Raw genomic sequence first — 26,320 nt, 5'->3', positions numbered from 1 at the left:
GACCACACGACGGTCGACGCCGATCGGAGCACAGGCGCGTTAAACTGAAAAGGGAATGTAGTCGCGACAGGGCCAGGGTCTGCAATGCCTTTGGACTTACAACGAGTCAGGGAGTATGGACGATGCTTATCACGGCCCACGCAGGCTTTGTCCCTTTTCGTTTGTATAATCGTTCTTTTCACGCTTTCTATTTGCAAATCGGCACTTGATCCAACGTCCGTGCACGGTGCCTGCCGAGATATGGAAAGAGGAGGCGACATGGACAACAGTATGGTGTCGAACATAAAGTGAGCATCTCCATCTCCATCTCGCAGAATTGACGTTTGCTGTCCCTTCTCGTCGTCCATCAGGCTTCCGTACGAACGATCATCATGGAAAACGCAACTGTTGTCGATTCAGCCGAGGAGAAGATGGCTCCCTCGGACTCGGAAAAGGCCGGCTCAACAGTCGATGCCGGCCACTTCACCAACACAAACAACGCCGTCCGCAGCCTCACGACCCGCCTCGACCCTGCCGGCAACCCGCTGTCGCCGACGCCGACCAGCGACACGCTCGACCCGCTCAACTGGCCGCTGTGGCGCAAGTACGTGTGCATCGCCATTGCGTGCCTGTCGTACTTTTTGATGACGTACCTCACGACGGCGCCCATCCCGTCGTTTTTCCTGCTCGAGGCGCAGTTCGGCGCCACCTACAGCCAGACCAACTGGACGTTTGCCATCTCGGCCTTTGGCCTGATTTTCGGCCCGCTGCTGTCGGGCGGCCTGGCCGACATCTACGGCCGCCGCATCTGCATGGTCGCCACCACGTCGGTGGCGCTGCTGGCGTCGGGCTGCACGGCCATCCACGGCCAGCGCCTCGGCGCCTACATGTTTGAGCGGTTCCTCCAGGGGCTGGGCGCCGGCTCGGCCTGCAACCTGGGCCTCAGCATCATCAACGACGTCTCGTTCCAGCACGAGCGCGGCCAGCGCGTCGGCCTCTGGGCCATTGCCGCCAACATGGGCACGTTTCTGGGCGGCGTCTTTGGCGGGTTCCTCGTGTCCGTCGACCAGTACTGGGTGGCGTACCAGGTCACGATGGCGTACGCCGTGCTGTGGCTGCTGGCGGTGTTTGTGCTGCCGGAGACGCTGTACCCGCGGCGGCAGATGCTGCGCATCGAGTTTGGCGCGGCGGGCAGCGGCAGCAGCGTGGAAGCGCCGGCGCCGCGCACGCAGAAGCTGCCGTTCTTCAACGTCCGCCGGATTGCCGGCCTGACGTACCCCGCGCTCTGCTCGCCGTGGGTCGTCGTCTTCCGCCTCTGGGCGTACCCGACCATTGTGCTCAGCATCTTGGCGTACGTCTACGCGCAGTACTGGTGGATCATTGCGCTCATGACCATGGAGCCGCTGGCGTACGAGGAGCGCTCGCCGCAGGTCCAGGGCCTGCTGTTCCTGGGGTTTGTCGTCGGCGTCCTCTTTGCCGAGGCCTTTTGCTCCGGCCACGCCAGCGACCGGCTCGTGCTCTTCCTCGTCAGCAAAGGCCCCGCCGGCGAGCGCACGCCCGAAATGCGCCTCTGGCTCGGCTACCCGGCGGCCGTGCTGTCGGCCCTCGGCTGCGGCCTCTGGGGCCTGTCGGTGGACCGCGGGTGGCACTGGATGGTGGGCCAGCTCCTCTTCTTCCTCTACGCCGTGGGCCTGCAGATTGGCAACACCGTCTTGACCACGTACATGGTCGACAACTACCCGACCTACGCCAACGAGCTGTCCATTTTCTACTCGTGCATCATCAATGTAGGTTCAGAGCCCACCTTATGGCCACCCGTTCGTTCTCTCCTTTGCTCGTTGCTGACCGTGAAGTTGTCCGCGTTCCTGGTTCCCTGGTTCATCTACGCGTGGGTCGAGTTCAGCGGCTACACGTGGTCCTTTGCCGTCCAGGGCATCCTGTGTGTGCTCGTCATTCCCGCCTACGCCGTCCTGCAGAAGTACGGTGCCCAGTGGCGCAAGCCGGCCAACTTTGGTGTCTACAGCGAGGACGAGTACGACCCGACCGTCTCTGTAGGCGTGTAATGAATATGGATATGGATATGGCAGGTGTAGGGGAGGGCATTCCTGTACATGAGCATGCGGAATGCCGTCGACTGGCTATTTTATTTTATGACTCCCTAACCTGTTTTCTTTGCGCGTCTTCAAAAAAAAATGTAAATAAATGGTCCTTAATTTTACTGCTCACACGTCTTTTTGAGAACACTCTGCTCGAGCTATCGTATTATTTCCAGCGTGTTTTGTTTTACTTCAACGATTAATACACGCGTCGTTGCGCTCTCGTTATGATTTCTCGACATATCAACACGTCTTTCGTCCCGACTGCCGTTATCGGTCGATGCCCGCTAATGACACAGGAAACTGTGGGGAACATCCACCAAGATAGCGGTGCAGATACGCACGTTTCGACGACTAACACTATGACGGGTGGGCGCGTAGGCATTCCCTTTTGGGACGTGTAAGAGTGCGGCCGAGACTCACCAGTTTCTCCGCATTCCGTTTTGGTGTACAACGATCGTACATTTCGCAGTGTGACAGCAATATCAAGGAAGCGGCCTGGATTTATTTGATTAACAAAACAAACCAAGTAATAGTGCACAGGACGATCCAATGTCCCACCAGCACCATCCTTCGTCGCCGCCTCGCCATCTCATCATCTCCAAGCATCCTCCTCCTCATCCACATTCTCCTCGTTCTCACCCTCGCTCGCCTTCCATGCCACAATGGCCCGCCTCTCCACCCGCCTCTCCATCCGCTGGGGCGACGACCCGGCGTCCGAGCCGACGACCACTCTCGTCATGAGCGTCGGGGGCTACTTTATGGACCTGCGCGTCGTCAAAAGCGACAACGCCGTCGACTGGGCGTTTGCCGGCACGCGCGACATTGTCGCACGCGCGCCCCAGCTGCACTGCCGCTGGCACCACACCATTGACTCGCGCAACGCCTTTGCCCCCGACGAGGGTTGGTTTCAGGACCTGCCCAGCGGGAACCGCGACGGCGATGGCAACGGCGACGGACACTACAGCGACAGCCTGGAGACGGGGCGCATGGCGTGCGCCGAACGGGGCGGCGCCGTCACGGCCTACGAGGAGGTGTGGCGGACGCTGCCGACGGACGGCGCGCGGGCGTGGATCGTGAAGCGCGAGGAGGATGCTGCGACGACGACGAGCAACATTACGTTTCTCGGGCGGGTGGGCCGCGAGTACTTTGCCATGGTGCAGGCACGTGGCGGCGGGCCATTGACTGTGCAGCGAGAGACGCTGGAGGCAGCTAATAAAGGACATGAAGGACATGAGGGACATGAGAGACAGCAGGGACAGGAGGGCTACAACGGAAAAGAGCGCTGGGTGGTCAAGTACCGGTCGGGCGATGCGCCTCTGCCATCCCTGGCGGCGAACAAGCTGTCTGCATTTCCAAACGAAGAGACATGGACGGAGGGAGACAAGGTGGACGTGTTTGGCGACGTGTACACTGTGTGTGCTACAGAGAAAAGTATATAACAGTCGGTTGATATATAGCCATCTTTATCCAAACATTGTCACATGTATTTGCCTATAACTGCCACTCAATCACGGGAATGTCGGGCTCGCACGGCCGCCCAATCGACACCCGTCCTTGCCCCGTCGTCAGCTCCATCAGGATCGTGCAGAGCGTCACCATCCGCTCCATGCCCACGGCGCCCGGCGGCCGGCTGCGGCAAATGGCATACGGCGCGCCCTCGAGGTCGCTGAGGCGCGCGCGCAGGGACGCAAACGAGACGGGCACGCCGGCGGCTGCGTCGGCGCGCGTGAGGGCCTGCATCCGCGCCAGACGCGCAAACGAGTTGTCGGCCGGGTGGTCCACCAGCTGGGCGGGACGCCCCTGGGCCGCCGTGCCGTACAAATGGTTGGTGTGTGCGACGAACCGGCTGCTGGCGTTTCCATGGGCAGCGAGCTTGGTAGGATCCGGATCAATGCGGGCGTGCCCGTACGGCGAGCACTCGATGTCGGCGTGCTGGCCCGACCGGTCCGCCAGCAGCAGGTTGATGCAGCTGGCCGCGCCAAACTCGGTCTCGAGGATGGCCAGCGCGGCGTCCAGCGACGTGGCGTACTGCAGCAGGCGCCGGGCCAGCACGTGCACGGGCAGGTGGCGGTCGGTCGTGCCCTGCGCGCCGGAGCGGATCGCGTTCATGCAGAGCCCAAACCCGGCGCTGTTCATGCTGATCTTGCCGACGATGCCCGCCTCGCCCAGGAACACGAAGCGCTGGACGCTGGTCTCCGGTGCCGTCTCCGGTGCCGTCTCCGGTACTATATCAAACGACACCATGCCCTCGTGCAGCTCCTCGAGCCAGTCCCAGTTCTGCGCCAGAAACACCCGACGGCCGTCCGCGCCCACCACCTCCTGCGCCAGCGACGTGCACCCGTCCGTGTAGTTGGTCAGCGCAATCTCGCTCCGCACATTCAGCGTCAGCACGTCGTCCCGCGTCAGCCCACCGCCGGCTCCGTCGGCAATCCCCTGCATCTCCTCCAGAATTGCCGGGTAGCAGCGCTCCAGACGGCCGGCAAACTGGTCGACGGCCCGCGCGCGCGCCTCCGCCCACGTGAGCCCGACCGTCTCGTTGAAAAAGGCCGTGTACGTGGCCACGTTCTTGTGTACCTGGTCGGCGACGGCCCGGCCGTGCGCGAGGCCGATCTGGTACGGCGTGCCGGTGCATCGGACGGTCTTGACGAGGCGAGGCTGAGACATGGCGGGATGACGGATGTAGTGGACGAAAAAACGCTGTGTGTGTGACGTATTGGCAGAGGTTTGAATGATGTTGGATGAAAGGTACATGGGCATCTACCTGGTGTATACTTGGTGTATATAGACTGGTATACGGAGTACAGAGGCGTGTTGTCGGCTATCTGGCAAAGGTGCCAACCACCGCTCAACTCGGACGGACAGCACCGATGGGCAACGCACAGGCTCGCGTAACGCCGTTCTTGCTGTCAGCAAGCCGTGGATTTTGGAAAAACATGGACCGTTGTTCTAGAACCAGGGCTGAGGAAGCGGCTGTCTGATGGCTATCTGACGGCTGTCAGCGGGTAACAATGCTGGATTCTCATTTATGACCGGTATACGAGTGGTTCTTTTGCTGTCCATCTGCAGCACTGGGTACTGACGAACAAGTGTATTATTATGATTTATTTGGGAATACACCTTCCATCGGGCGTACATATACCGTCAAGACAAAAGAACGATGCATATGAGAAATGATATAGCCAGTTGAGTGGCTAATCTGTTGACATGTATAGAAAGTGCAGGATTGCCCATCTACAGCGACTCCAAAAACCCCTGCACGACCTGCTGGAACTTGGCAGGCTCGTCCGTCGCCGGATTGTGCCCGCTCTCCTCAAAGATGACCAGCTGCGCGTTCTGCAGCCCCCGTGCAATCTCTTCGCTGAACGCCACCGGCGTCACAATGTCGTGCCGCCCGACCATGATGAGGGCGGGCGCCTTGATCTCCGAGAGACGGTCTCGCACGTAAAACTGCGGCATGTTCTGGCTAAACGCCCAGTTCTGCGCGGCGGAGTTGTACAGCGGCCGCTCGCTGCCGTCGCCTTCGAGAGGCGGCGGGTTGGCGGCGGCCGCCTTGGTGGTCTCCGCGGCCGTGCTGTCCGGCGGCCCGTAGAGCGACAGAATCTCGACAATGGCCCGCTCAAATTCGGCGTCGTCCTGCAGCCGCCCGGACCAGAGCCGGATCTGCCGCTCCACGTCCACCCGGCCCGCCACACGCGGATCCGTCACGGCGCGCGCCAGCGCTGCCATGGGCGCCGCCCGCCCGTCCGTCCACGTGTCCCGGATCACCAGGGCCGCCAGCCGGTCGCCGTGCGCCAGCGCATAGTCGAGCGCCACGAACCCGCCGTACGAGTGGCCGGCGAGCACAAACGTCTCGGCGCCCGCCCACGTCCGCAGATTCTCAATGTCCTGGACCCACCGCGCATGCGTGTACGGCGGCGTCAGGTCGGACGCGCCGCTGCCGCGCGCGTCGTACGCAATCACACGGAAGTGCGGCGCCAGAAAGGCAAAGGTGGCCTCCGACTCGCGGTGGGACAGCAAACCCGGCGCGCCGTGCAGCGCAACCAGCAGCGGCTTGGCCGTGTTGGTGATGGGCCCGCCCAGGACCTTGACGAACAGGCGGGCGCCGTCGTCCATGGGGACCTTGGAGGTGGTGGAGGTGGTGGAGGCTGTGCATGTGGAAGACATGTTGTACCCTGTCTTGTTTGTTGACTGATTTTGTGACTTGCCGGCTCGACGGTCTGGGTTAGAGAGGTGATTTTGTGTTTGCCGCAGCCTCATCTTGGATTGACGAAGAAGCCATGCTTAAATACAGACAAGGCCGAGGCGTGATCGTCATCCTTTTGCTTGATGCCTTTGCTGCGTTCACTTCCTCCAAGACGAAGATGACAAAATGTGTAAACGAAACAAGAAAGGCGCCTGACAAATGAACAATTTAAAATGCCTCCACCACCAGCGATGACTTCCAACTGTAATGTACACGTAATGTACGTCGCTCTTCGTTTGTCATCGACGTAGAAGGAGACGCAACGAGGTCCAAACAGGACAACGAAAAGGAGAGAGAAGACGGCGATGTGCTTCGCTCGCTAATCTGCGTCGGTGCAGCAAACCTAGCGTGGCAGGCACGACGCTAGGGTATATGCGATGGAGAACGGAAAGTGCGACTCAGGTGGTCCTGTGGGGAAGTGGCGATCGGGTGTTGGCGGCCGCTCTTGCCGTGTTCGCTTAACTCCTTGCCTGCTCCTTCCCAAAGACATCAACCATTCGTCAGCAGGAAAGAGTCAACAAAAGCGACAAAGTCAATGCGTCGTCGATCGTCTTTTCGTCTCGTCGTCTGACCCTCTTCTCATATCATGCTGTCATGCTGCCCCGTGTCACCACCACGGCCATGACCGAGCGGACCCTGGCGCAGCCCTCGCTTGCTTCCGGCACCGTACAGCCATCACCACCAGCTCCACCCAGTCCATTGCCATGACGGCCCCGCAGGTCTGCATCCGCTGCCGCAAGAGGCGCATCCGCGTATGTTCTGTACCCCCTCTCACTCTCTCTTTGACCACCCTTGCCTGACCACCCACACTCCTGCAGTGCGATCTCCAGTTCCCCGCCTGCAAAAACTGCCGTCTCGCTGACGTCGAGTGCTTCTTCTGGGACAATGCCCGCGGCCAGGAGGTGCCCTGCAGCTATTTGTATTTACTGCAACAACGTGTCGCCGGGCTCAAGCGCGACCTGGAAGCTGTTGAAGCGCGGAAGGCGTCCTCCGCTGTGGCTGCGGCTGCGACTGCGACTGCGGCCGTGCCGTCACCAACCGTCGACCTCGAAGGTGCTGTTGCTCTCACGGCCTTGGCGGACCTGTCGCAGGGGCTGCAGCGCGGACGTGCATGGTCGCATCCTGCACGTGCACAAGGAACGGAAAGCAATCGTGGCTACCACCTGCTAGTGACGCCACCACTGGAGGCCGATTCAGTCAGTGGCATAAGTAGAGACGGCCGTGGCTTGGCATCGTCGCTACCATCGTCGGCGTCGGTTGTTCCCTCACACACATCGTACCTCGGACCAGGAAGCACCGCACGCCTGGCGGAGACGGTGCTCCATGCCGCCATCGACCGGCATTCTGTCAACGGCGGCAACAGTCTTTCGTTGCCACGCTCTCTGCAGCAAAAGGATGCCGACGGCGTGTTCCAGAATCTACCTCTGTCGTTGTCCTCTCACTCGAGGAACAACATGTTTGGATTAGGAGGCACGACGGCCGCCGGCCCGCCGCCGCCCCTGTCCGTCCTCCACGACCCCCGCAAAGAAGCAGAACTGCACGCCCTCGTGCCCCTCGCCACCCAGCGCGCCTTGCTCGAGCACTACTCGGCCGTCGTCGGCGCGTCGTCTCCCTGCTACGACAGCCTGTTGCCCGCCGAGCAGGAGGCCGCCCTGCTGCAGCGCGCCGGCAGCGGCATCGAGAATCCGCTAAAGTGGGCGAGCGCCCATCGCGGCACTGCAGGCGCGTACGCAACGACGGCCGTGTTTGCTGTTGCGACAGCGCTTGCCTCGCGAGACCTCTGCCCAGGTGCGTGCGGCGGCGAGGGAGGCCGCATGGCGATGCTGGCCATGCGCTTCCGCGACGATGTGCAGGCCCTGGTGGGAGCCGAAGCGGAAACTATGACTGGCCTGAAAAACGTGAAACGTATGGCGACTGTGAAATCAAAGCGCACACACGAGAACGGTATCAGCACGCTTCACAGTCTGGAACGAACGCGCTGGACGGCCACGGCCTTGGCCACGCTGGCCTTGTGTGACATGATCCAGCCGACGTCCGGCCAGCTCTGGGACCTTCTCGGTACCGCCATCAGCGTGCTGGCTGACCTACGCGAAGGCTACCATCTCCGCCACCGCGCGCCCGAGGACGACGCCGACTTTGTGCGCCTGGAGCGGACAATGTTGCGCATGGAGGCCCGAACGTCCCTGCATTTTCGACGGCCTTCGCCGTTCTGTGACCAATATCTTCTTGGACGGAGCAGCAGCTTCAGTGGAGGAAGCAGCCGGGAATGGGAGTGGCAACAGCTGCTCTCGTCCTCGTTTACCCCGGCGTCATCGGTTGTCATCGACGATCTGGTCGTTTTACGGACTTGTATGCAGATCCGCCAACATCTCGAGGCACGGCCGCAAATCCCCGACCATCTTCTCGAGAGTCTGATTCTCGTTCCCCTTCAAGTCCTGGCGGCGCCTCCTCTGACCCGCACTCGCCTGGCCGATACCACAGCGACACCCCCAATGTCCGTCCAATCCGCCACCGTTTACATGACCCTGCACCCGGTCGTCGTTTTCCCCGACGAGATCTTGAAAGGCGGGCAGTTGTCCACCCGCTCCCGTTTGTTCCAAATTGTGGCTGGCGCGGCGTGTGTCTTGCTCAATGAATACGCCCGCCAAAACCCGCGTCACCGAATTTCTAGTTTGTGGATGTCTGCCGAGCGCATCGTCGAAGCCGGCATTGTCTGGGTCCTGTATGTTCTGGCCCACCAGCAATACGGACTGCTCGACATTGGAACGGCCATGCGGCCCATCCTGCACGTGTCTTCACTCCTGGCATCCTTTGCCGCGCGCTGGAAAGCGGGCACGGCCTATGTCGAGCCATGGGAAACCCTGGTCGAGTTGATGTGGGGAATCCTGGGCTGAGTGCATGAACGTTTCAACAGCTGATTGCGTACATTATCTTGCTCTATTTACTTTGCCTCCGTCACACGAATGGCATAGTGGCCGTCGTCGGTCTGGACTAGCTCAACAGCCACCCCATACGCCTGCGACATGTTGCGCACACGTGCCACGAGCACCTCAGCGTCGGCCGCCGTGGCGTAGGCGGGCTCACCGTCGGCCTCCACTGTCACTGGGACCATGACACAGCCCGTCAGTTTGCCCTCGTCCCACTCGAGCCGCGCCAGAGACCCAATGTTCGACAGTGTCTTTTGCAGACTGCCCCATTCGTACGGCGGGTATGTCCGGAACGTCTCATCCGGCGTCACAATGTCGTTACTAAAGATGAAGTTGCCCAAACTGTAAAAGATTGGTGCACCGCGATACAATTCGACGCCCTGCACCAGTGCGGGTGGTGGCCCACAACGACGGACGCACCGGCGTCCACCATGGCCCGTGCTAGCGGCCGCTGGTACTGTGCAATCTCGTCCTGCGTGGCGGCCACCCACCCATACGGCACGCCCCAGTGAATGCCGACGACGACGACCGACACGTCTGGGCGGGCGGCCGCCTGCCGGATCGCGTCCAGCATCACCGTCTCGTCCGCCGCGTACGTCTGCGTCTCCACAAACGGCGCCATCCCGGGCGACTCGTCCAGCGACACCGTGTCCACCACGTACTTTGTGAAGACGCGCACGCCGGCGAGGCCAGGTCGCGCGCGCCCGGCACCGCTGCCGTTGGGTAGCGTCGTCGTGACGCCGAGAAGGGCGATGCCCTTTTGGACGACAGCGTCAAAGGCCTCCGCCTGGGTCTCGCCGCCGCCGACGTGGGCAACCCCGACGCCGTCCAGTGCGTGGAGGGTCGTGCGCAGGCCGCCCACGCCAAAGTCCATGCCGTGGTTGTTGGCCACCGTCACGACGTCCAAGCCCAGATCGCGCAGCACGGGCGCATGCGACGGATCCGCGTGCAGCGCAATCAGCTTCTCGGCGCCGTAGGTGTCTGTGTTGCCGGCGGCCGTTGGTGAGGCAAACGGCATTTCGAGGTTCACAAAGTTGGCGTCGGCGGTGTGCAGCTCGCGGTAGACCGGGTTGGCGGCAACGGGCCGGTGCAGCGGGCCATTGATGACGACGTCGCCGCCGACGACAACGGAGATGGGCATTTTGGATGGGGTGTAGGTGGTGCTGGTTGTGTGTTTCTTTACAGAGTTTCTTTTTTAATTATGTCTTTATCTTGGGGCCTTGGCCACTTTCATACCTTGCTATTGAGTCTTGGATTTATTTTTTGTGGCAAAACCTAGAGCTTGGAATACAGCCAAGGACAGTCACCACAAAATTTGTCCTCGGCATAGACAAACGGTGATGAGCGAGAGGTCAATACGAATGCTTCCAACGGGCGGCAACACTTTCTCCGGAACGACCTTGTGGAGCAGGTCTCCTCAAATGCATGTAAGTGAGAGGACCGGAGTTATGCGCGCGTGGGGTTGCCGTGACTAGGAGCCAGGCCGATCTACGCATCGATTAACACGACCAGGAACGGCTAAACAGCGGCAAGCTACGACGTATTCGGAGAACGGCTCGTCTAGTTGCGATAGGCGTAGACATGTGTCCGAGGTAAGTGAGAAATTAACAACAAGAAGATGAACAATGCAGCTGCAGAATCAAAGAAAAGTTGGCAATAAAAGAGAGCCCCAGGACAAGCAGTTATTTTGTTTGCCCGAGTCCACCAAAACAATACGAGACCGCATATACGAGACGACATTTCGATCCGCCCACAGCTCGCAACACCATGTCTGCTCCATACACAGTGCACACGTCGACACTCTTCGACCCAAAGCAGAAGAAGTTTGTCTCCGACGTGTCCGTCACGGTCGACCCCGTCTCGGGAAATATCGTCAAGGTCGAGCAGCGCTCGCCGGGCGCTCTGGGTGATGTTGTGCCCGCCGGCGACATTGACCTGCGCGGCAAAGTGGTGATGCCGGGTCTTGTGGACGCCCACGCCCACATCTTTCTGCACAGCTACGAGTGCGTCCCGGCCGGAGATTGTTTTCTCTTTATCTTTGAGCTTCCTCTTGTTTACAGTGCTAATGCTACCCCTTACCAGCGAACGCCCGTCGCTGAACCAGAAGCGCGACGAGAGCAATGCCGAGCGCATTTTGCGCGCCGCGCAGCACTGCCGCACGGCCCTTCTCGCGGGCTACACGACGTACCGCGACCTCAGCTCCGAGTCCATGGGCGAGGCGGACGCGCAGATTCGCGACTGCATCAACCGGGGGCTCATCCCGGGCCCGCGGCTGTTTGTGGCCACGCGCGCCCTCGCCAGCACCGGCTCGTACGAGCTGCGCACGGAGAACCACGCCAACGGCGTGTGCTACCCACGCGGCGGCGAGGCCGTGGACGGCGTGGACGAGGCGCGCAAGGCGGTGCGGCGGCGGCTGGCGGCGGGCGCCGACGTGATCAAGTTCTTTGCCGACTACCGCCGGCGCATCATGCGCTACCCGCCGGCGCAGCAGCACCCGTACGTGGTGAGCGCCACGCACCCGCCGGCCGACCCCAACCCGGACATTGTCGTCTTTGCGCAGGAGGAGATGGACGCCATCGTGCGCGAGGCCCGCCTCGGCCGCGCGCCCGTGGCCTGCCACGCCGGCACCCTCGAGGGCGCGCGCATGGCCGTCGCCGCCGGCGTGCACACCATCGAGCACGCCTACTACGCCGACGCGGCCCTGTTCCGGCAGATGGCGGACCGCGGCTGCCTGCTTGTGCCGACCCTGGCCGTCTGCGAGCGCCTGCACGCCAAGCGGTTCCCCGCGATCCTCGCGCAGACCACGCTCGCGCACCGGCTGGGCGTCCGCCTGGCCGTCGGCGGCGACACGGGCACGTACCCGCACGGCCAGAACGCGCGCGAGCTTGAGCTCCTGGTCGAGGGCTGCGGGCTCCCGCTCGAGAACGTGCTGGAGGCGTGCACGGTGGGCGGCTGGGAGGCGTGCGGCGGCGCGCTGTGCGGCGTGCCCTTTGGGTGGCTGGCCGCGGGCGTGCGCGCGGACCTGATTGCGCTGGCGACGGACCCGCGCGAGGACCTGCGGGCGTTTCGGCGCGTCGACTTTGTGATGAAGGACGGCGTGGTGTGGAAGCAGGACGGCAAGGGCGTCAACATGTACGAGGACGACCACACCTGGGTTGGCTGTGATTGAGGTCCTGGACGGCGAGAAGACACTGATTTTCTTTGTAGTCAGGCCTGTATATATGGTTCATCGTGATCAACTGACGAAGACGTCATTGCAATGTACAGTGATTAAAATGTTATGATAGTGGAAAGACGGGGAGAATTGACCGGCCTATCTTCCCCCTGGTCGATCAAGTGATGCCCGACTCTGAGAGAGAGTACTCATGTTACATTTTTCATTAAATATCACGGAGAAAGTGACGCCTTGTCATCTTAGATGTGATGCAAGTGGTACATTGGATGCGTGCCATAGTACTATCTGAAGTCGACCGCGTCCCATTAGACGTCTATGGAGGTGGCGCTGACTAGGTCGGTTTGGGCACGCCCTTGATGGTGATGAGTTCGGTGTCAAAGACTGCCACGTTAGCCAAAGGTAGCCACAAAAACAGACAATGCAACGTGCATGGAGACGTACCAAGCGTGGAGTTGCCCGGAATGGGCCCGACGGCATCCGGGCCGTAACCAAACGCAGGCGGAATTGTGAGTTTTCTGGCCGGCTTGTCAGTATGTCAGGGGACTCTGTGGACAGGGGACGGTGTTCGTCGCCCTGAGCTCACCTCTTCTCGCCCACACACATGTCCTGCAAGCCTATGTCCCAGCCGGCAATCACTTCCCCGACACCCAGCGTAAAGGTAAACGTCTCACCGGGAGCGGCTGTCCGTCCATTTGTCAGCATGGCTGGTAGCATCACCGTCCTGCCCATGACCGCCTGCGGTACCTACTTGACTCGATCTTGGTCCCGTCCAGCAGGCTGAGAGAGTAGGTCATGGAGATGACGTCGTTGATGCGCGTTTTACGGTCGCATGCCACTTTATGCGTGATATCGACGATAATGTCTTCACCACCAGGCGCAGTGGCTGTCCAGACCGTGGATGCCGACGACAAGGCGACGAAAAGGGAGGCGAGCTTCATCGTGGGGATGGTGGTGTGAGGCGTCTATGGCGAAACGACGAAAGAAGTAACAAAAGGTGCGAACGTGACGACCTAACTATAGAAGATTGAACTGCATCACGTCACAGACAAATAAAACCTCGTTTCCATACTTACGTCCCCTTCTCCCGCATGGCTAATTACAGCGGTTCAATCGTCTTCGCCATCTAGACAGCCCCATGGGTCTGGTCTTCCGTCCAGTGCAGCCGGACGCTGCGCCCCATGTATTTAGATTTAAGTCTTATATTGTTTATGTCCCAACCAGTAAAGCATGCCCTGATGGGATCCCTCATTCTCGCTTCCTTTCACAAACATCCGCTCTTGTTGCTGTCTCCTTGCATCTTCTATGGTCGTGATGTCGCTTCAGCAGATGTACGAGGCACCAAATGCGCCTCTTTACCAACAATTTCCACAAGTCCCAATTGTAGTATCAACTATAGGTGCCACTACCGGTGCCACTCATTTTTGTCGTTGGGTCCGAATTGTTGCACAAACCGGCACACGGCATCTGCCCAAACAAACGGTTAACGACAGCAATCGACCAGAGACAAACGGCGACGTGGCCCGGTCTCCTTCAACCTTCATATATAAATGAAACGGAAACTATTTTCTCGCTCTCGATTCATCTGTCGTGTCTTTCCTCTTTCCTTTTTCCTGTTTCCTTTTTCTCTCAGCCCATTTTCTTTTTGCACTGCGTCCCCACCGTCATTCCTGGAATTGAAAAGAACACAAAGCCCATACTTTGTCTAAAAGCTCCCTTGACGCACGCCTCCTTGACGCACAAATATCTATTTTAGGCGTTGTCCGAACGTTCTTGCCGAAATACAAGGCCTGTCATGTGACCATCACATCTTGGTATAATAAACTGAAATTAGCGCTGAATATTTACAATTCTAACTGAAAAAGGCACAGTGCCAGAGTGGTTAATGGGTGAGACTTGAATTTCCTGATTCAATCCTATCTCATGGCTTCGGCCGCGCATGTTCGAACCATGCCTGTGTCGTTTTTATTTTTGTCATTTTTTGTGTCGATATTTCTTTTTGGGAGCACGAGAAGGACTCAAAGGCAGCAATTTTCAATTCAGGAGTTTTTTGACTTTTTTTTCTTATGAAAACAAGCGGAGAACTCCGAAACAGGTCGTCATATGTATTTCAAGAGAACACTGCTGTAATTCAGTGAATGGCGATGCCTCAATGTACGCTAACTTCGTGTAAGTGCCCAAACAGGAAAAGAATCGTGACAGCACATTCACCAACAGCACAAAACACAAAACGGTATCGGGGGCGTGGAAGCGATTAGTAGCACATTCAGCTGTTGCCTTGTGTTGCAACGTCATCCACCGACCAACTACAAACGCCTGGAAAGTCCACCATTGCGCCTCTGTCGCCTCTCCACAACCTGGCCTCAGCACGTCTCTCCAGCCCCGTTCCCCGTCCTCTTATGTCGCCGCCACCAGCGGCCAGTTGATGCCCTTGTCGCCCGCGCCCGCGTTGCCGAGGCCCGCGCACGAGTACAGGCCCACCGGGTTGTTGGCCGTCGCCCGCATGTACTGCAGGTCCACACACTCCTGCGGGCTCGACGCCGCCACCGCGATGCGCCCGTCCGCCTTGACGTCAAAGTTCTGACCCTCGGCCGTGTCGGCGCAGTCGTTAATCACCAGGGCGGCCATGTCTTTCCACTTGGCTGGGGAGCACAGCGCAACATTGAAAATGTCAGCAAATGTGTGTTGGGAGATGTGGAGAGGCGGCCTGCTCTCCGCCTTTGCTGCAGCGGCGACACAGCGGCCTTTGGCGTGGGGGGGACGGGGGCTACTTACACTTGGCTCCGGCATCCAGACACAGCGTCGTCCCCGCCAGCTGGATCTTGCTGGCACCGTCCTTGACGTACCACTGCTGCTCGGGCTTGCTCGTCAGGGTCTGCACGACGACAGCCGAGCCGGCCTTGGCCGCCTTGGGCTGGACGACGAACTTGGCGTTGACGTTGGACGTGATGTAGACGGTCTTGTAGCCGGCCGGTACGTCGAGGGGGACGGCGAGGCCGGTGGCTGCGGCAAACGCCAGGGCGAGGAGAGACGTGGCGGCGACCATTGTGAGGTGAGCTTGGAATGGGGGTAGTGGAGGAATGTCGAGGTGAGACGGCAGGGGACGAACAAAAGAGAAGAGAAATGCCAGACAACAAAAAGAAGAGGAAAGGGCCAAAGTAAGAACGAAAGAGACAAGAAACGCAGAAAAAACTGCGCCAAGAATGGGGGTACCGAGCAAATAGTGGCAGTGATCCGTAAACGAAAATCAGAGAGGAGAAATAAGAGTTGCACTCGTAATACTGTCAAGTGACACTATCTTCTAGACGCGAGCTGGTATTCGCAGACGGCGGATCGTGCAATAGATAATTACTCCATTCGGTCTGCCTTGCGTCTCCGGCAGTTGCATGTCGAATCGCTCGACTACCAAAAAGTCCAGAAATAGAAAATAGAACCAACTAAAAGTAGGGACGAAATCAAATAAGCTCGACAAGGATGCACGGGCTAATGTCGTTAATGACGTGAAACAGCAGTAGCGAAAAACAAAATACAGTGCACGCCACCCAAACGGTTAAACACAAAAAGACGAGGGTCTTTAATTATTTCCTTTTCTCCTGGTGCCCCTTCTCGGTCATCCTGTCCCCGCTTCCCCATATTCGACGGCAAATAAAAAATAAAGACTGCGGGAAAATGAAGAATGCCGGCGAAAATAAAGTGCGGAACCACAAAAACAACATTACTCGAGCTGACAAGGAAGCAAAAAAATCAATGGCCAAAGGAATTCGCAAAGCAACGGGATCATAATTCCCACCACTAGCCATGGCCCTCCTTGGCCCGGTCCATGAGGTCGCCCACATAGCCCATGCGCTCGCGCTGGTCGTCCATCAGCCGTGCATACTCGAGGAGCAGCCGCCATGTGTACAGCCGCATGTCTTCGCGCCGCAGCCATTTCGCGGCCCAGGCAGCGCCCTCCTCGGCAATCCGCTGCGACGTCTGGTCGTAGTCGTCGTAATTGTGGTTCTTGGGCTTGATAAAGTAGTCCAGGAGACCGTACACGTCAATAAAGGACATGTCCATCGGCACGTAGTGCACCCACGGCTGCAGGCGGTCGTCGTGCCATTCGGCAAGGAGCGTCGCTTTGATCGGCACCGTGCCCCCGTTCAGCAGGTTCAGCCACTGTGCGCTGGGTATGGTGCCGTCAACGTCCGCCGAGAGCTTGTGCTTGTTGAAGTCGTCGTCTTCCGGCCAAGGCTTGATGCTGATCAACGTGTCCGTGTAGTTGCACGTCTTGTTGGGGACCATGTTGATCGAATCCATGTACAGCCGCGGATTGCACATCATGTCCGAGAATCCAATGTCCGTCGCCCCTTGTAGCCACGTCCGCATGTTCTAGATGTCATGGTGCTGAAAGGCTTCCGGGTACATGCACTTGTAATCGTCGACGTCCGGCAAGTTAAAACTCGGCGCATTCATCTTGCCGTCGTTGTAGAATTCGCGTGCCCGGACGCCGTCGGTCATCTGCACAAACCGGTGCCGCTGAAACCGCCACCAGCTGTGCGCTCGAGCCACGCCGCCGGTTGCCTGGCCCCGCCAGTACAGGCGGTCCATCTTGGCGCTCCAAGCGGGTGTATTCGCTTCGTCAAAGACGAGAGGCGTTTTCTTCTTGTCCAGGTAAACAGTACTTGGCAGCAGGATGTCGTTGTTCCCCGGAAGCTTGCTGCCCGAAAAGATGGGCATCAGGGAGCTGCTCGTCGAGACATGCTCGCACTCAACAAAGAGTCCGTACATGGCCCGTATGTACGGCTGATGGCACGGATCACGCGCTGCGGTCACGTTGGTTATGTATCCACTGGTCGTATAATTGGGGTTGAGTTTGCCGGGGAAGACCTCACGGATGCTTGGCTCTAAGCTCAATCCCAAATCACGGGCAGCGCTGCCTAGAGGACAGGTTCTGCGGTACTGTAGCCAGTACGCCTTTGGATCGCCGCTGAGGCCAGATGTCTCCCAGTCATGGGTATAATTGAGCTTGATTTTGCCAGGGTGGACGGAGGGACTGTCCTTTAAGCCTGAGTAGGTGACGATGACGTCGTCGAGCGCACGGCGACCGCCGGGCATCGAATCTTTGAAAAAAGACGTCTCGTTGATTGTCTGGCGGTCGACGGCCAGCCGCGGGGTGGTCATGACATTGACGGGGATGTCCATGTCCGGCAAATGCACAGCAAATTCCTCCACAAAACTGGCCCATGTCCTGAGCCAACCGGTATTGCCCGTGTAGTCGGCATAAAAGTCCACCCGGCCGTCGCGGATCCGGATCACGTTTGGCTGCGAATACGTCATGAAGCGCATTTCACTGGGCTGCAGCGCCCCAAATGGCGCGAGATCCTTGTAGATGCGGTCGAAAAATCGCTCCACAATCACCGAATTTGACCGCAAGGCCGACGACGCCCAGGCGTCAAAACCGGGCGGCGGGTCGCGGCCGCGGCGCCTGCGGTACTCGCGTGCGGCCTCGGGAGTGCTTTTGACGCCGCTGTCCAAGATCCGCTGCCATTCGGACTGGGCATCCTCAATCAGCTTCGTGATGGGGTGCGGATGAACGGGGACGAAACGCCACGCTGTGTCGCCGACCCACAACTGCGGCGGTAAAAATCGAGGCTGTAATAAAATCATAAAGCCGTAAAAGACCGTAAGGCCCATAATGAACTTGGTGAGACTTCGTATCCTCCACCGTACCGTCGGCGTCAAGGCCAGGTCGGGCACCCAGCGCAGTATTGCCGGCATCTTGGAGTCGAGAGTACACTCGTCAAGGATCGAGAGTCATGTAAGCTGATGTTGTGAAGGCGAAAGGGAGTAGTTAATTCAGTTGCGGTAGCAAAACAAGAGACAGCAGCGAAGTGCTGTAGATGGTGTTTCTTAAAGTATCGTGAGAAGGAAAAGGGGGATTGACAATGAGGCAACGTCACCATAGTAATGATGCAGCCAGCAAACGGACGGCCAACAGGAAGGCTCGACCGGGCGCTTGCTTCGTCCAAAACATAGGCAAGAGCTACCCGTACAAGGCATCATCATCACGGTCGATCTTTCCCGCCCGGGAAGTCAGCGACTTGGTACAAAAGGTCTCCATTGTTATCTGATAAGATGCAACGAACTGGGCCTGGCCTCAAAGAAATGTTCACGGCATTTCTATCATAGCAGCTTGCCATGCGGTCTTTGGCAAAGAATAGGTTAGACAACCGTCTCCAGTACGTGTTGCGTCGTTGTTGACAAAACCAGGAAGCCGTCAGACAGTAGATGTTGTCTGCGTTTAGCGGGGTCGTGCCTGCCTCCAGCTCTGTCGCTAGCGGCCACTCCGCTAATGACTAATCGCCGCGTCATTTTGGTAGCCAGTCGCACTTTCTGTCTGCATCTTGACGCGACGCGACGATTCCACCTAAAATGGCTGAAAATGAAGACAACCAAAAACATCAAACCACCAAAAACGCCAAACACGCACTGACACGACTTGACGACCAACGATTGAGACTAGGAGCTCACCCACGACGACAACGGTAAACGATACATGACACACGACGCATGACACACGACGCATGACTCCTGTTCCTCGCCAACAACGCCGTCTTCTGCGATCTGCCGCCGTCTCATGTCTCGCTCTGCCTGCCGGCGGTCCCGTCCATGGAATCTGCGCCGTTTGCAGGCGTCGTCCTCTGCTGCACCAGCATTCCCGTCGACCTCAGGGTGCGTCTCTACATTGATCTGGCTCTACGGAGCTGTGTCCCGTGCGTTGGGCCCGCAGCGTGCCTTCTAACAACTCCAGACCTCCCTCGCCAAAAAGGTCGAAGAACTCGGCGGCGTCCACAAAAACGATTTGACCCATGAGGTCACCCACCTTATCGTCGGCGACTACAACACTCCCAAATACCGCCATGTTGCCCTCGACCGCCCAGACATCAAGCCCATGTGCGTCGGCTGGGTCGACGCCGTGAGAGATCTCTGGACACGCGACGCCCCCATCGACTTCCCCGCGCTCGAGGCAGCCTGGCAACTGCGCACGTTTGAAGTCCACGGCGGTCTTCCCGCTGGACCAGACGAAGCCGACGAGGCTGGTGCGGACGGCAACAACAATGAGGGTGGTGGTGCGCCCGGGGACGCCTCGGCGGCCAAGCGCGGCCGGCTGCTGTGCTCCGTGACGGGCTTTGAAGAAGAGGACCGGCAGGCCGTCATTGCCTTGATCGTCGACAACGGCGGCGTCTACAGCGGCGACCTGACGCGCGCCGTGACACACTTGATTGTCAACAAGCCCGAGGGCAAAAAGTACAACGCGGCGCTGCACTGGAACATCAAGACCGTGGCCATTGAGTGGCTGCACGACAGCGTGGCGCGCGGCATGATCTTGGACGAGTCCAAGTACGATCCACGCCTCCCGGCCAACGAACGGGGCAAAGACGCGTGGGGGCGCAACAACGCCGAGCGGACAGCCTCGATCCTCGGCAAGCGTCTACGCGATGCCGCCGCCCAGGCAGCTGCCGCCGAAAAGCAGAATGGTCAACGAAAACTGCGCAAAACAACAAGCCAGAAGCTCTCTGTGCAGCGGGACGACCTATGGGGAGACATTCTAGGAAAGCCAGCACAGCCATCCCCTGCGGCCGGGCCAGTTCCGCCCCAAGCCGCTTCCACAGATGCAAGGAAGAGTGCAACGCCAGCTGCGGTCTCATCCAAGCCGACAAACGTCGCCGAAATTCAGAAGCCACCAAAAAAAGTACCAGCGCCACCTGCTGAGGACGTATCGAACGGGGGTGTGCTCTCCACGTCCATATTCTGTATACACGGCTTCAGCCCGGAGCGGAGCAACGTCCTCGCTGGTGCTGTGGCGACCATGGGCGGCGCCATTGCGTCGTCCCTCGCCGAAATGGCGGCAATTGCTACAAGACGGCCAGATGCACCACTCTTCCAGCACGTCATTGTGCCACAAGAGGAGCGGCCGGAAACACATCCGGCCGTGGCCGACGACGTCCTCCTTGTCACAGAGTTTTTTATCGAACGGTGCCTGCACAAGAAGCAGTACGCACTCAGTGGAGGGCCTTCCATAGCACTGGCGCAAACGCCGAATCCAGGCACAATCGGCCGTCCATTCGCCGTATTTCCCATCCCAGGTTTCGACACGCTGTCTATTTGCTCATCGGGCTTCACAGGCGTTGATCTCAACCAGATTGACAAGACTGTCCGGCAGCTCGGCGCAAAGTACGAGGAGCGGTTCACGGCGCAGTGCTCCGTGCTCGTAGTGACGTCGCTGCCGGCAGTGCGAAAACAAAAACTCGAGCTCGCACTCTCCTGGAAGGTGCCCGTCGTAGAGGCCAAGTGGCTACAAGCCTGTATCAAGTCAGGTACACTGGTCCCCGTCGGTGACTACCTCTTCCCACAGCTACGGCAAAATCCAAGCAGCCTCAACGGCCCGGCTGTCCGGCCATCCACGGCGAAGGCAGAACCATCTAATCCGGAGCCGACTTTGGCACTCACCGTCCCGACCCTCGTCGTGGCTAGTCCTCGAACGTTGCATTCCGCCGGTGCCCAAGGTCAACAAGACGAGGAAGGCGGTCCGAAAAACAACGGAAACGAGACGGACCTGGACCCGACGGCTCCTTATGAAACAGCCCAGTCTCACCAGGAGGAGCCTCTTCTCCCGCCGATCAGCACGACGACGGCTGCCGCTGCGCAGACAACGTACAACAAAGACGTCGACCTGCAAACGTCGTCTGTGGCTCCATCAGCAGCACAGCAGCCGCTCGTCAATAATCCCTTTCGGTCCGATTCCGACTCGCCGCCTTCTCGGCGACCCATCGAATTGGCGCAACCTGAACCAGCACCAGCACCACAGCTGCTACGACAGCAACAGCCGAAACCGCGACAGCCACTGAACCGCGTGCACAGCGAAATTGCCGACTCGGCCGCCGGTGACTCGGACGGCCTCATCGATAGCGACGATGGAGGAGGCGTGAGCAGTAGCAAAGTGTCGCCGCTTAAGCAGATGCGACAACAGAACCTGCAACGGCAACAGCAGCAGCAGCAGCAGCAGCAGCAGCCAAAGTCAACAAACACATCCACGACGATGAAGCGAAGCGCAACAGCAAGGACAGCAGCAGCATCCACAAAGGCCGTCCATCGGCCTGTTCTTGGCCGTGTGGCCAGCGACGGCCTCGGCCACCAATACCACCAGCCAGCCATTCCCATGGGGATCTCCATTGACGACCTCATCAGAGACACCGGCGGCGCGCCCGCCAAGTCCATCGCCGCTCTCCAGCAGCAGCCGTCCAACCAGCAGCTGCTGCCGCCCCAACAAACCAAACGGGGATCCGGGTTTGGTCGGTCCCACAGCAGCGTGTTGGGCATGTCCGTGCCGGAAAACGATGTGCTGGCGGAGCCGCGCGGGTACGACGGCAGTGCTGTCGCCGGCGTCTCCGACCTGCCGCCGACACAGAACCAGGTGCAGTACCTCGACCCCGAGGCCGAGCGGATACGGGAGCAGCTGATGCGCAAAATCATGGGCGGTGCGGACCCCCATCCGGGCAACGCGAACACGGGAGAGGCAAGGCCAACGACATCGGCCGTTGGTCGCAGGGAGGACAATGCTGCACTGCGCGCAGGTACGGCCGAAGAGGCACTGGCCGAGGCGCGGCATAGCGTGCGACGAAGCAGCCGGTTGCGGTGAGGTAGGCATCGGTGATACAAAACGATAGGAAGGTATAAATCGTACGGGAGTCCAGCATTGTGATTTTGTGGCATAAAATCATCGAAGTGGCGTTTCTGCTATGACACTTGACTTTAAAAAGAAGCTATCATAAGTTATCCATTTACTCCAATGTACAAAGAAATTCAAACATTTTTTTTTAACAAAAAAAAAGCAGACGCTGCGCTTGTCGTGCTATGTATTACTGGGCATCGTAGCAAAGTCGTCCCCATCTCGTAAGCCATCATCAGTCATAACAAAGTAAAAATAAACAAAGGCAAAGCGAAATCATGAGCATCATATTTCATAAACCACAGGGGAATTCATAAACAAAAAGGTATTATCCAAATTACGACGTGACAAGAAGAAAAACAAATCCAAAACAAAAGGAGTAATAACAAAATCGAAGAAAGCAAAAAATAAAACCATCTGATCGTGACAAATAAATATTTATAATGTAAATGTAAAAAAATAAAGAAAAATAGAAAAATAAGAAAAAAAATGAAAAGAAGTGTAAGAGATGCCCGTCAAAAGCCGGATGCGGCCTCGGTGAGCACAGAAAACAGACTGCCAGCAGCACCACCGATACCGGCGGCATTGAGCGTGTCGCGGAATCGTTTGCGGCCGCCTTCACGGTCACGGCCATCCTTGTCGCTTCGATCACGACTGTTGCGGCCGTCGCGATCCCGAGAGTCTCGAGAGTCGCGGCCATCCCGGTTGCGGGACGACAAGTCGCGGTAGGAGCGTTGGCTCTGGAGGCGACGAGGGTCACGATCGCGGTCACGGTCACGGTCACGGTCACGGTCACGGTCTCGATCTCTGTCTCTGTCTCTGTCTCGGTCACGTTCACGTTCACGTTCACGTTCACGTTCGTCTCGGTCGCGCGACCTATTGCGATCACGATCGCGCTCTCTGTCCCGATCACGATCCCGATTGCGGTCGCGTTCGTGCGATGAGCTGTCACTTCGGTCACGGCTTCGGTCATCGGGTCGTCGTCGTCGTTGCGAGTCATAATCTTTGTCGCCATCGTCCCTGTCGCGACTTCTATCTCTGTCACGATCACGTTCCCGGTCGCGTTCCCGATTTCTATCACGATCACGATCACGATCACGATCTCGATCGCGGTCGCGATCGCGTTCACGGTCCAAATCATCACGCCGACGGCTGCGATCGTCATCGTCAGAGCGGGTCCGACTGTGGTCGCGGTGGCGGTGGCTTGACGAGTCGCGGTGGCGGTGACTTGACGAGTCGCGGTGGCGATGTCTTGATGAGTCGCGGTGGCGGTGACTTGACGAGTCACGGTGCCGGCTCCGGTCGCGGTGCTTGCTGCTGTGACTGTGGCCATGGCCGTGGTGGGTGCCGCTGTGGCTCTTGTCGCGAGACGACGGGCCCGACTCGGCGTCGTCGGGGCCCACCTCAACCAACTTGCCATCTTTGAAGCGCACTTGGTTCGTGTTTTTGTTCTTGAGAATAGACTTGGGTTGCGGCTCGGGCTGCGCATTCGATCCCTCGGGCGCCACACCTCCTGCATTGGCCTCCATTGTTGGCGGAGACACAATGAACGGGTACGCCGAACCTTTGTCGCCGTCCCTATTCCGACCACCGTTCGCTGACGCTGTTGCATCACGGTCCAGGGGAAACGTGCTGGCCTTGTTGGCATTCGCGTTGGGTGCAGGGCCATTGCGCCGATCGTCGCTGTTGCTAACGTCAGGCATGGACTGCATCCGTCGCATCCTTGGCTTCGGATCCACTGCTGGGCCAGCTCCGAATGATGTGCGACGGTCGTCTGGAGGGGTGTTGCGCGGCAGCTGACCCCGTCCCTTGGCCGAGGAGTGTCGAGATCTCCGCGCTTCTGCACTCTGCCGCGCGTATTCGGCAATGGTTTTCTTGTCCAGCATGCCAAGAACCGCAACAAAAGTTGGCCGTGCCTCATAGCGAACGCCGGCCTTTTCAAGAACCTCGGGCGAGACGAGCCGTCGGCTGATTCTTGTCCAAATGGCATCCGGGGGGATGCAATTCCCCTTTGAATCAGGGGCAAGTCCTAGGCTGAGCATGTACTGCGGCTGCTTGGCTTTGGACGTGCCCACTGGCATAACAATACCAAAGGCGGCTGACTGGTCGGCAGCTGCTTCTGGTGCCGAAGTGCTGTATGGGTAATCTGCCGTGGGTACGGAAAGGCGGGCAGGAGGGATAGGCTGATGTGATGACCTGTGAGAAGGGATCTGGATGGGTCTTTGTGATGTCGACGCCGGGTGTCTTAGATGATCTTGTAAAGAATTCTGGCGAATAAGGGCAGCGGCAGTTGGAGAGACCTCATACTTGGCTGACGCCGGATCGAGTGGTTTGAAGGGTGGACGTTGCGAGGCATGGCTACCATCTTGTAGCAGCTGCGGGTAGAGATAGGTCACACCCACTCGGGCTGCAAACCTCTCCTGGGCACGCCAGTCAATGGCGAGCAGCTCCCTTGTTGACATGAGGCAAAAGTCTTTGTGGTAGCCATTGTCAGAGTCGGAGTCGGACGAGGAAGGCGGCGTGTAGCCCTCGCCCGAGGAGGGTGAGTGTAGTTGAGGCGGGCTACGGATGGTGTGAGGCATGCTTGCTCTAGCAGCCAGGATGGCGGGAGAGAGTACGAGCAGTCGATCTCCCGACAATGCGTCTCTTGAGGAAGGCATTGTTCCTTGTGTTTCTTGTGTTTCTTGTGTTTCTTGTGCTGCTTGTGTTGCTTGCTGTCCCTGCTCCTCCTCTTGGTGGGTGGGCGGGGTCGCGGTCGTGGCAGGTCGGTAGGGAATGTAGTCGTATTGGGGCAGGGCTATTAGGCGGTTTTCCTTGACCGAGTGATGGTACTTCTCGTTGCCCTCAAATGGTTGTACAACCTCTTTGGGGCTGCTTTCCTCGATCTTCGGTCGCTGCAAAGGCGTAGAAGGCGACGGGCCAGGGACCATAAGCGACGGGAATGTTTGCACTGTTTCCCGGGCTGGGAGTTGTGATGGGGGGATTTCGTGCCCTTGGATGAGACCCTTGTACTTGAGTTCCTGAATGTACGCTCGTAGGACCTCCTTTATTGACTGTTAGTCACTCATTCTTTAAAAGAGCTAATAAAAGAAAAGAAAGAACTGCAGACAAAAGACATGTACGTACCTGGTTTGCAGAAAGAGCTTCGGTGGAGAATCCTTCGTATATGAGCTCGGTGTAAAACACTTGCCACAGCTCGTTAACAGACGCTGTGCCAAACTGGGAAGAAGAGATCAAGTCTTGCTGTGACAACCGAAGAGCAATAGAGTTGACCCGGTCTTTGATTGTATCGACGTCTTCGTCGTCTGGGGGCATAGGCGAGATCGATGGCGGCTGAGTCGGAGGTGCGGAGCGTGTTGTTGCTTCTGTGATTGTCTCCGGCGGGTTGCGTAAACTGACGGTTTCGAGAAATGTAATAAATCTCCTTGTTTGGTCTTCTATTTGTCTGCAAGCGAGCGCAATTGTGTTGTTTTCGCGGCTTACGATTTCAGCACCAGGCAATAGTACAGAAGAGGCAGTGGCGAGAGGAGTGGATGCTTTGGCACTCGTATTTGCGGCGACGGCGCTGCCCTCCGTATCAGCGCTTAAACTGCTTGCACTGTTGTTGTTGGATCCAGAGCCAGGAACGTCCTTGCCAAGGGCAGCGATGACTTCTTTCAGAGTTATATCACTTTGGTCCAGGAGAGGGAGAAGCTCGCGCGTGGCGTCGACGGAATAAATGGGCGATGACTTATTGAGAAGACTACCCAGATCGCGGGCTTCCGTGCGGAGATCTTTGAGGACAGCGTGCAACGAGCGGCTGGCCACAGCAAGGCCAGCGTAGCTTGGTCCAGTGTCGCGTAGGAGGCGATAAAGGAACCTAGCCTGGGCATCTATGGCTTCGATAGCGGCAGCGTTGCTTGCTCTGCCAGCCGTCATGGCCTGGTAATGCGGCTCTGTGTCGGCTCAAGGTTGGTGGCCTTGCTGATAAATGGGCACGTCTTGAGCTTGTGCAGGGCGTATTGGTGGGCGTTTTCTCTCGGGGAATCGGAGAGGTGTCGAACAACAAAGACAGTGCGACGCGAGGCAAGGGGAGGAGGGGGGGAAAGAACCGAAGGATGGGATATCAGACCGAACAAAGCTAAAGAACAAGGGGGGGGACTGGCCTTCACGAGAGGTCAGGACGGACGAAACAGGCAACACAGGCCTCTG

At 58.5% G+C, this 26,320-nt stretch overlaps 10 protein-coding genes and 1 non-coding gene across 11 annotated transcripts; 6 read left to right on the top strand and 5 right to left on the bottom strand.

Moving 5' to 3' along the window:
- Nucleotides 1–371: 371 nt before the first annotated feature.
- Nucleotides 372–2,042, top strand: SPBR_04902 (MFS transporter; the record flags this gene model as incomplete). Its single annotated transcript, XM_040763179.1, has 2 exons — nucleotides 372–1,766; nucleotides 1,833–2,042. The coding sequence occupies 2 exons, from the start codon at nucleotides 372–374 to the stop codon at nucleotides 2,040–2,042; spliced, it is 1,605 nt and encodes a 534-aa protein (XP_040615810.1).
- Nucleotides 2,043–2,740: 698 nt separating this feature from the next.
- SPBR_04782 (uncharacterized protein) lies at nucleotides 2,741–4,787 on the top strand (the record flags this gene model as incomplete). Its single annotated transcript, XM_040763059.1, has 2 exons — nucleotides 2,741–3,490; nucleotides 3,657–4,787. 2 exons carry the CDS (start codon nucleotides 2,741–2,743, stop codon nucleotides 4,785–4,787), a joined length of 1,881 nt encoding a protein of 626 aa, XP_040615809.1.
- Nucleotides 4,788–5,282: 495 nt separating this feature from the next.
- Nucleotides 5,283–9,215, top strand: SPBR_04571 (uncharacterized protein; the record flags this gene model as incomplete). Its single annotated transcript, XM_040762848.1, has 3 exons — nucleotides 5,283–6,225; nucleotides 6,994–7,073; nucleotides 7,140–9,215. The coding sequence occupies 3 exons, from the start codon at nucleotides 5,283–5,285 to the stop codon at nucleotides 9,213–9,215; spliced, it is 3,099 nt and encodes a 1,032-aa protein (XP_040615808.1).
- Nucleotides 9,216–9,760: 545 nt separating this feature from the next.
- On the top strand, nucleotides 9,761–12,417 carry SPBR_04679 (uncharacterized protein; the record flags this gene model as incomplete). Its single annotated transcript, XM_040762956.1, has 6 exons — nucleotides 9,761–9,913; nucleotides 9,976–10,221; nucleotides 10,273–10,401; nucleotides 10,579–10,675; nucleotides 11,005–11,251; nucleotides 11,331–12,417. The coding sequence occupies 6 exons, from the start codon at nucleotides 9,761–9,763 to the stop codon at nucleotides 12,415–12,417; spliced, it is 1,959 nt and encodes a 652-aa protein (XP_040615807.1).
- Nucleotides 12,418–12,754: 337 nt separating this feature from the next.
- Nucleotides 12,755–13,361, bottom strand: SPBR_05331 (uncharacterized protein; the record flags this gene model as incomplete). The annotated part of the gene is made up of 4 exons (XM_040763608.1): nucleotides 12,755–12,804; nucleotides 12,865–12,938; nucleotides 13,007–13,103; nucleotides 13,172–13,361. The coding sequence occupies 4 exons, from the start codon at nucleotides 13,359–13,361 to the stop codon at nucleotides 12,755–12,757; spliced, it is 411 nt and encodes a 136-aa protein (XP_040615806.1).
- Nucleotides 13,362–14,284: 923 nt separating this feature from the next.
- On the top strand, nucleotides 14,285–14,382 carry SPBR_09552. Its single transcript has one exon. It is a non-coding gene; the product is annotated as a tRNA-Ser (tRNA).
- Nucleotides 14,383–14,817: 435 nt separating this feature from the next.
- On the bottom strand, nucleotides 14,818–15,466 carry SPBR_05318 (uncharacterized protein; the record flags this gene model as incomplete). The annotated part of the gene is made up of 2 exons (XM_040763595.1): nucleotides 14,818–15,062; nucleotides 15,196–15,466. 2 exons carry the CDS (start codon nucleotides 15,464–15,466, stop codon nucleotides 14,818–14,820), a joined length of 516 nt encoding a protein of 171 aa, XP_040615805.1.
- Nucleotides 15,467–16,212: 746 nt separating this feature from the next.
- SPBR_05346 (uncharacterized protein) lies at nucleotides 16,213–16,785 on the bottom strand (the record flags this gene model as incomplete). The annotated part of the gene is made up of 1 exon (XM_040763623.1): nucleotides 16,213–16,785. The coding sequence occupies one exon, from the start codon at nucleotides 16,783–16,785 to the stop codon at nucleotides 16,213–16,215; it is 573 nt and encodes a 190-aa protein (XP_040615804.1).
- Nucleotides 16,786–16,788: 3 nt separating this feature from the next.
- SPBR_04996 (uncharacterized protein) lies at nucleotides 16,789–18,177 on the bottom strand (the record flags this gene model as incomplete). Its single annotated transcript, XM_040763273.1, has 1 exon — nucleotides 16,789–18,177. The coding sequence occupies one exon, from the start codon at nucleotides 18,175–18,177 to the stop codon at nucleotides 16,789–16,791; it is 1,389 nt and encodes a 462-aa protein (XP_040615803.1).
- An 891-nt stretch (nucleotides 18,178–19,068) lies between these two features.
- Nucleotides 19,069–22,099, top strand: SPBR_04633 (brct domain containing protein; the record flags this gene model as incomplete). The annotated part of the gene is made up of 2 exons (XM_040762910.1): nucleotides 19,069–19,131; nucleotides 19,211–22,099. The coding sequence occupies 2 exons, from the start codon at nucleotides 19,069–19,071 to the stop codon at nucleotides 22,097–22,099; spliced, it is 2,952 nt and encodes a 983-aa protein (XP_040615802.1).
- Nucleotides 22,100–22,644: 545 nt separating this feature from the next.
- Nucleotides 22,645–24,711, bottom strand: SPBR_04772 (uncharacterized protein; the record flags this gene model as incomplete). The annotated part of the gene is made up of 4 exons (XM_040763049.1): nucleotides 22,645–22,869; nucleotides 22,920–23,203; nucleotides 23,280–24,275; nucleotides 24,492–24,711. The coding sequence occupies 4 exons, from the start codon at nucleotides 24,709–24,711 to the stop codon at nucleotides 22,645–22,647; spliced, it is 1,725 nt and encodes a 574-aa protein (XP_040615801.1).
- Between the last annotated feature and the right edge of the window lie 1,609 nt (nucleotides 24,712–26,320).

This window comes from Sporothrix brasiliensis, assembly GCF_000820605.1.
Source record: "Sporothrix brasiliensis 5110 chromosome Unknown Cont21, whole genome shotgun sequence".
Taxonomy (NCBI): domain Eukaryota; kingdom Fungi; phylum Ascomycota; class Sordariomycetes; order Ophiostomatales; family Ophiostomataceae; genus Sporothrix; species Sporothrix brasiliensis.
Note: the sequence above shows the minus strand (reverse complement) of the source record. Positions and strands in the feature narration are given on the sequence as shown.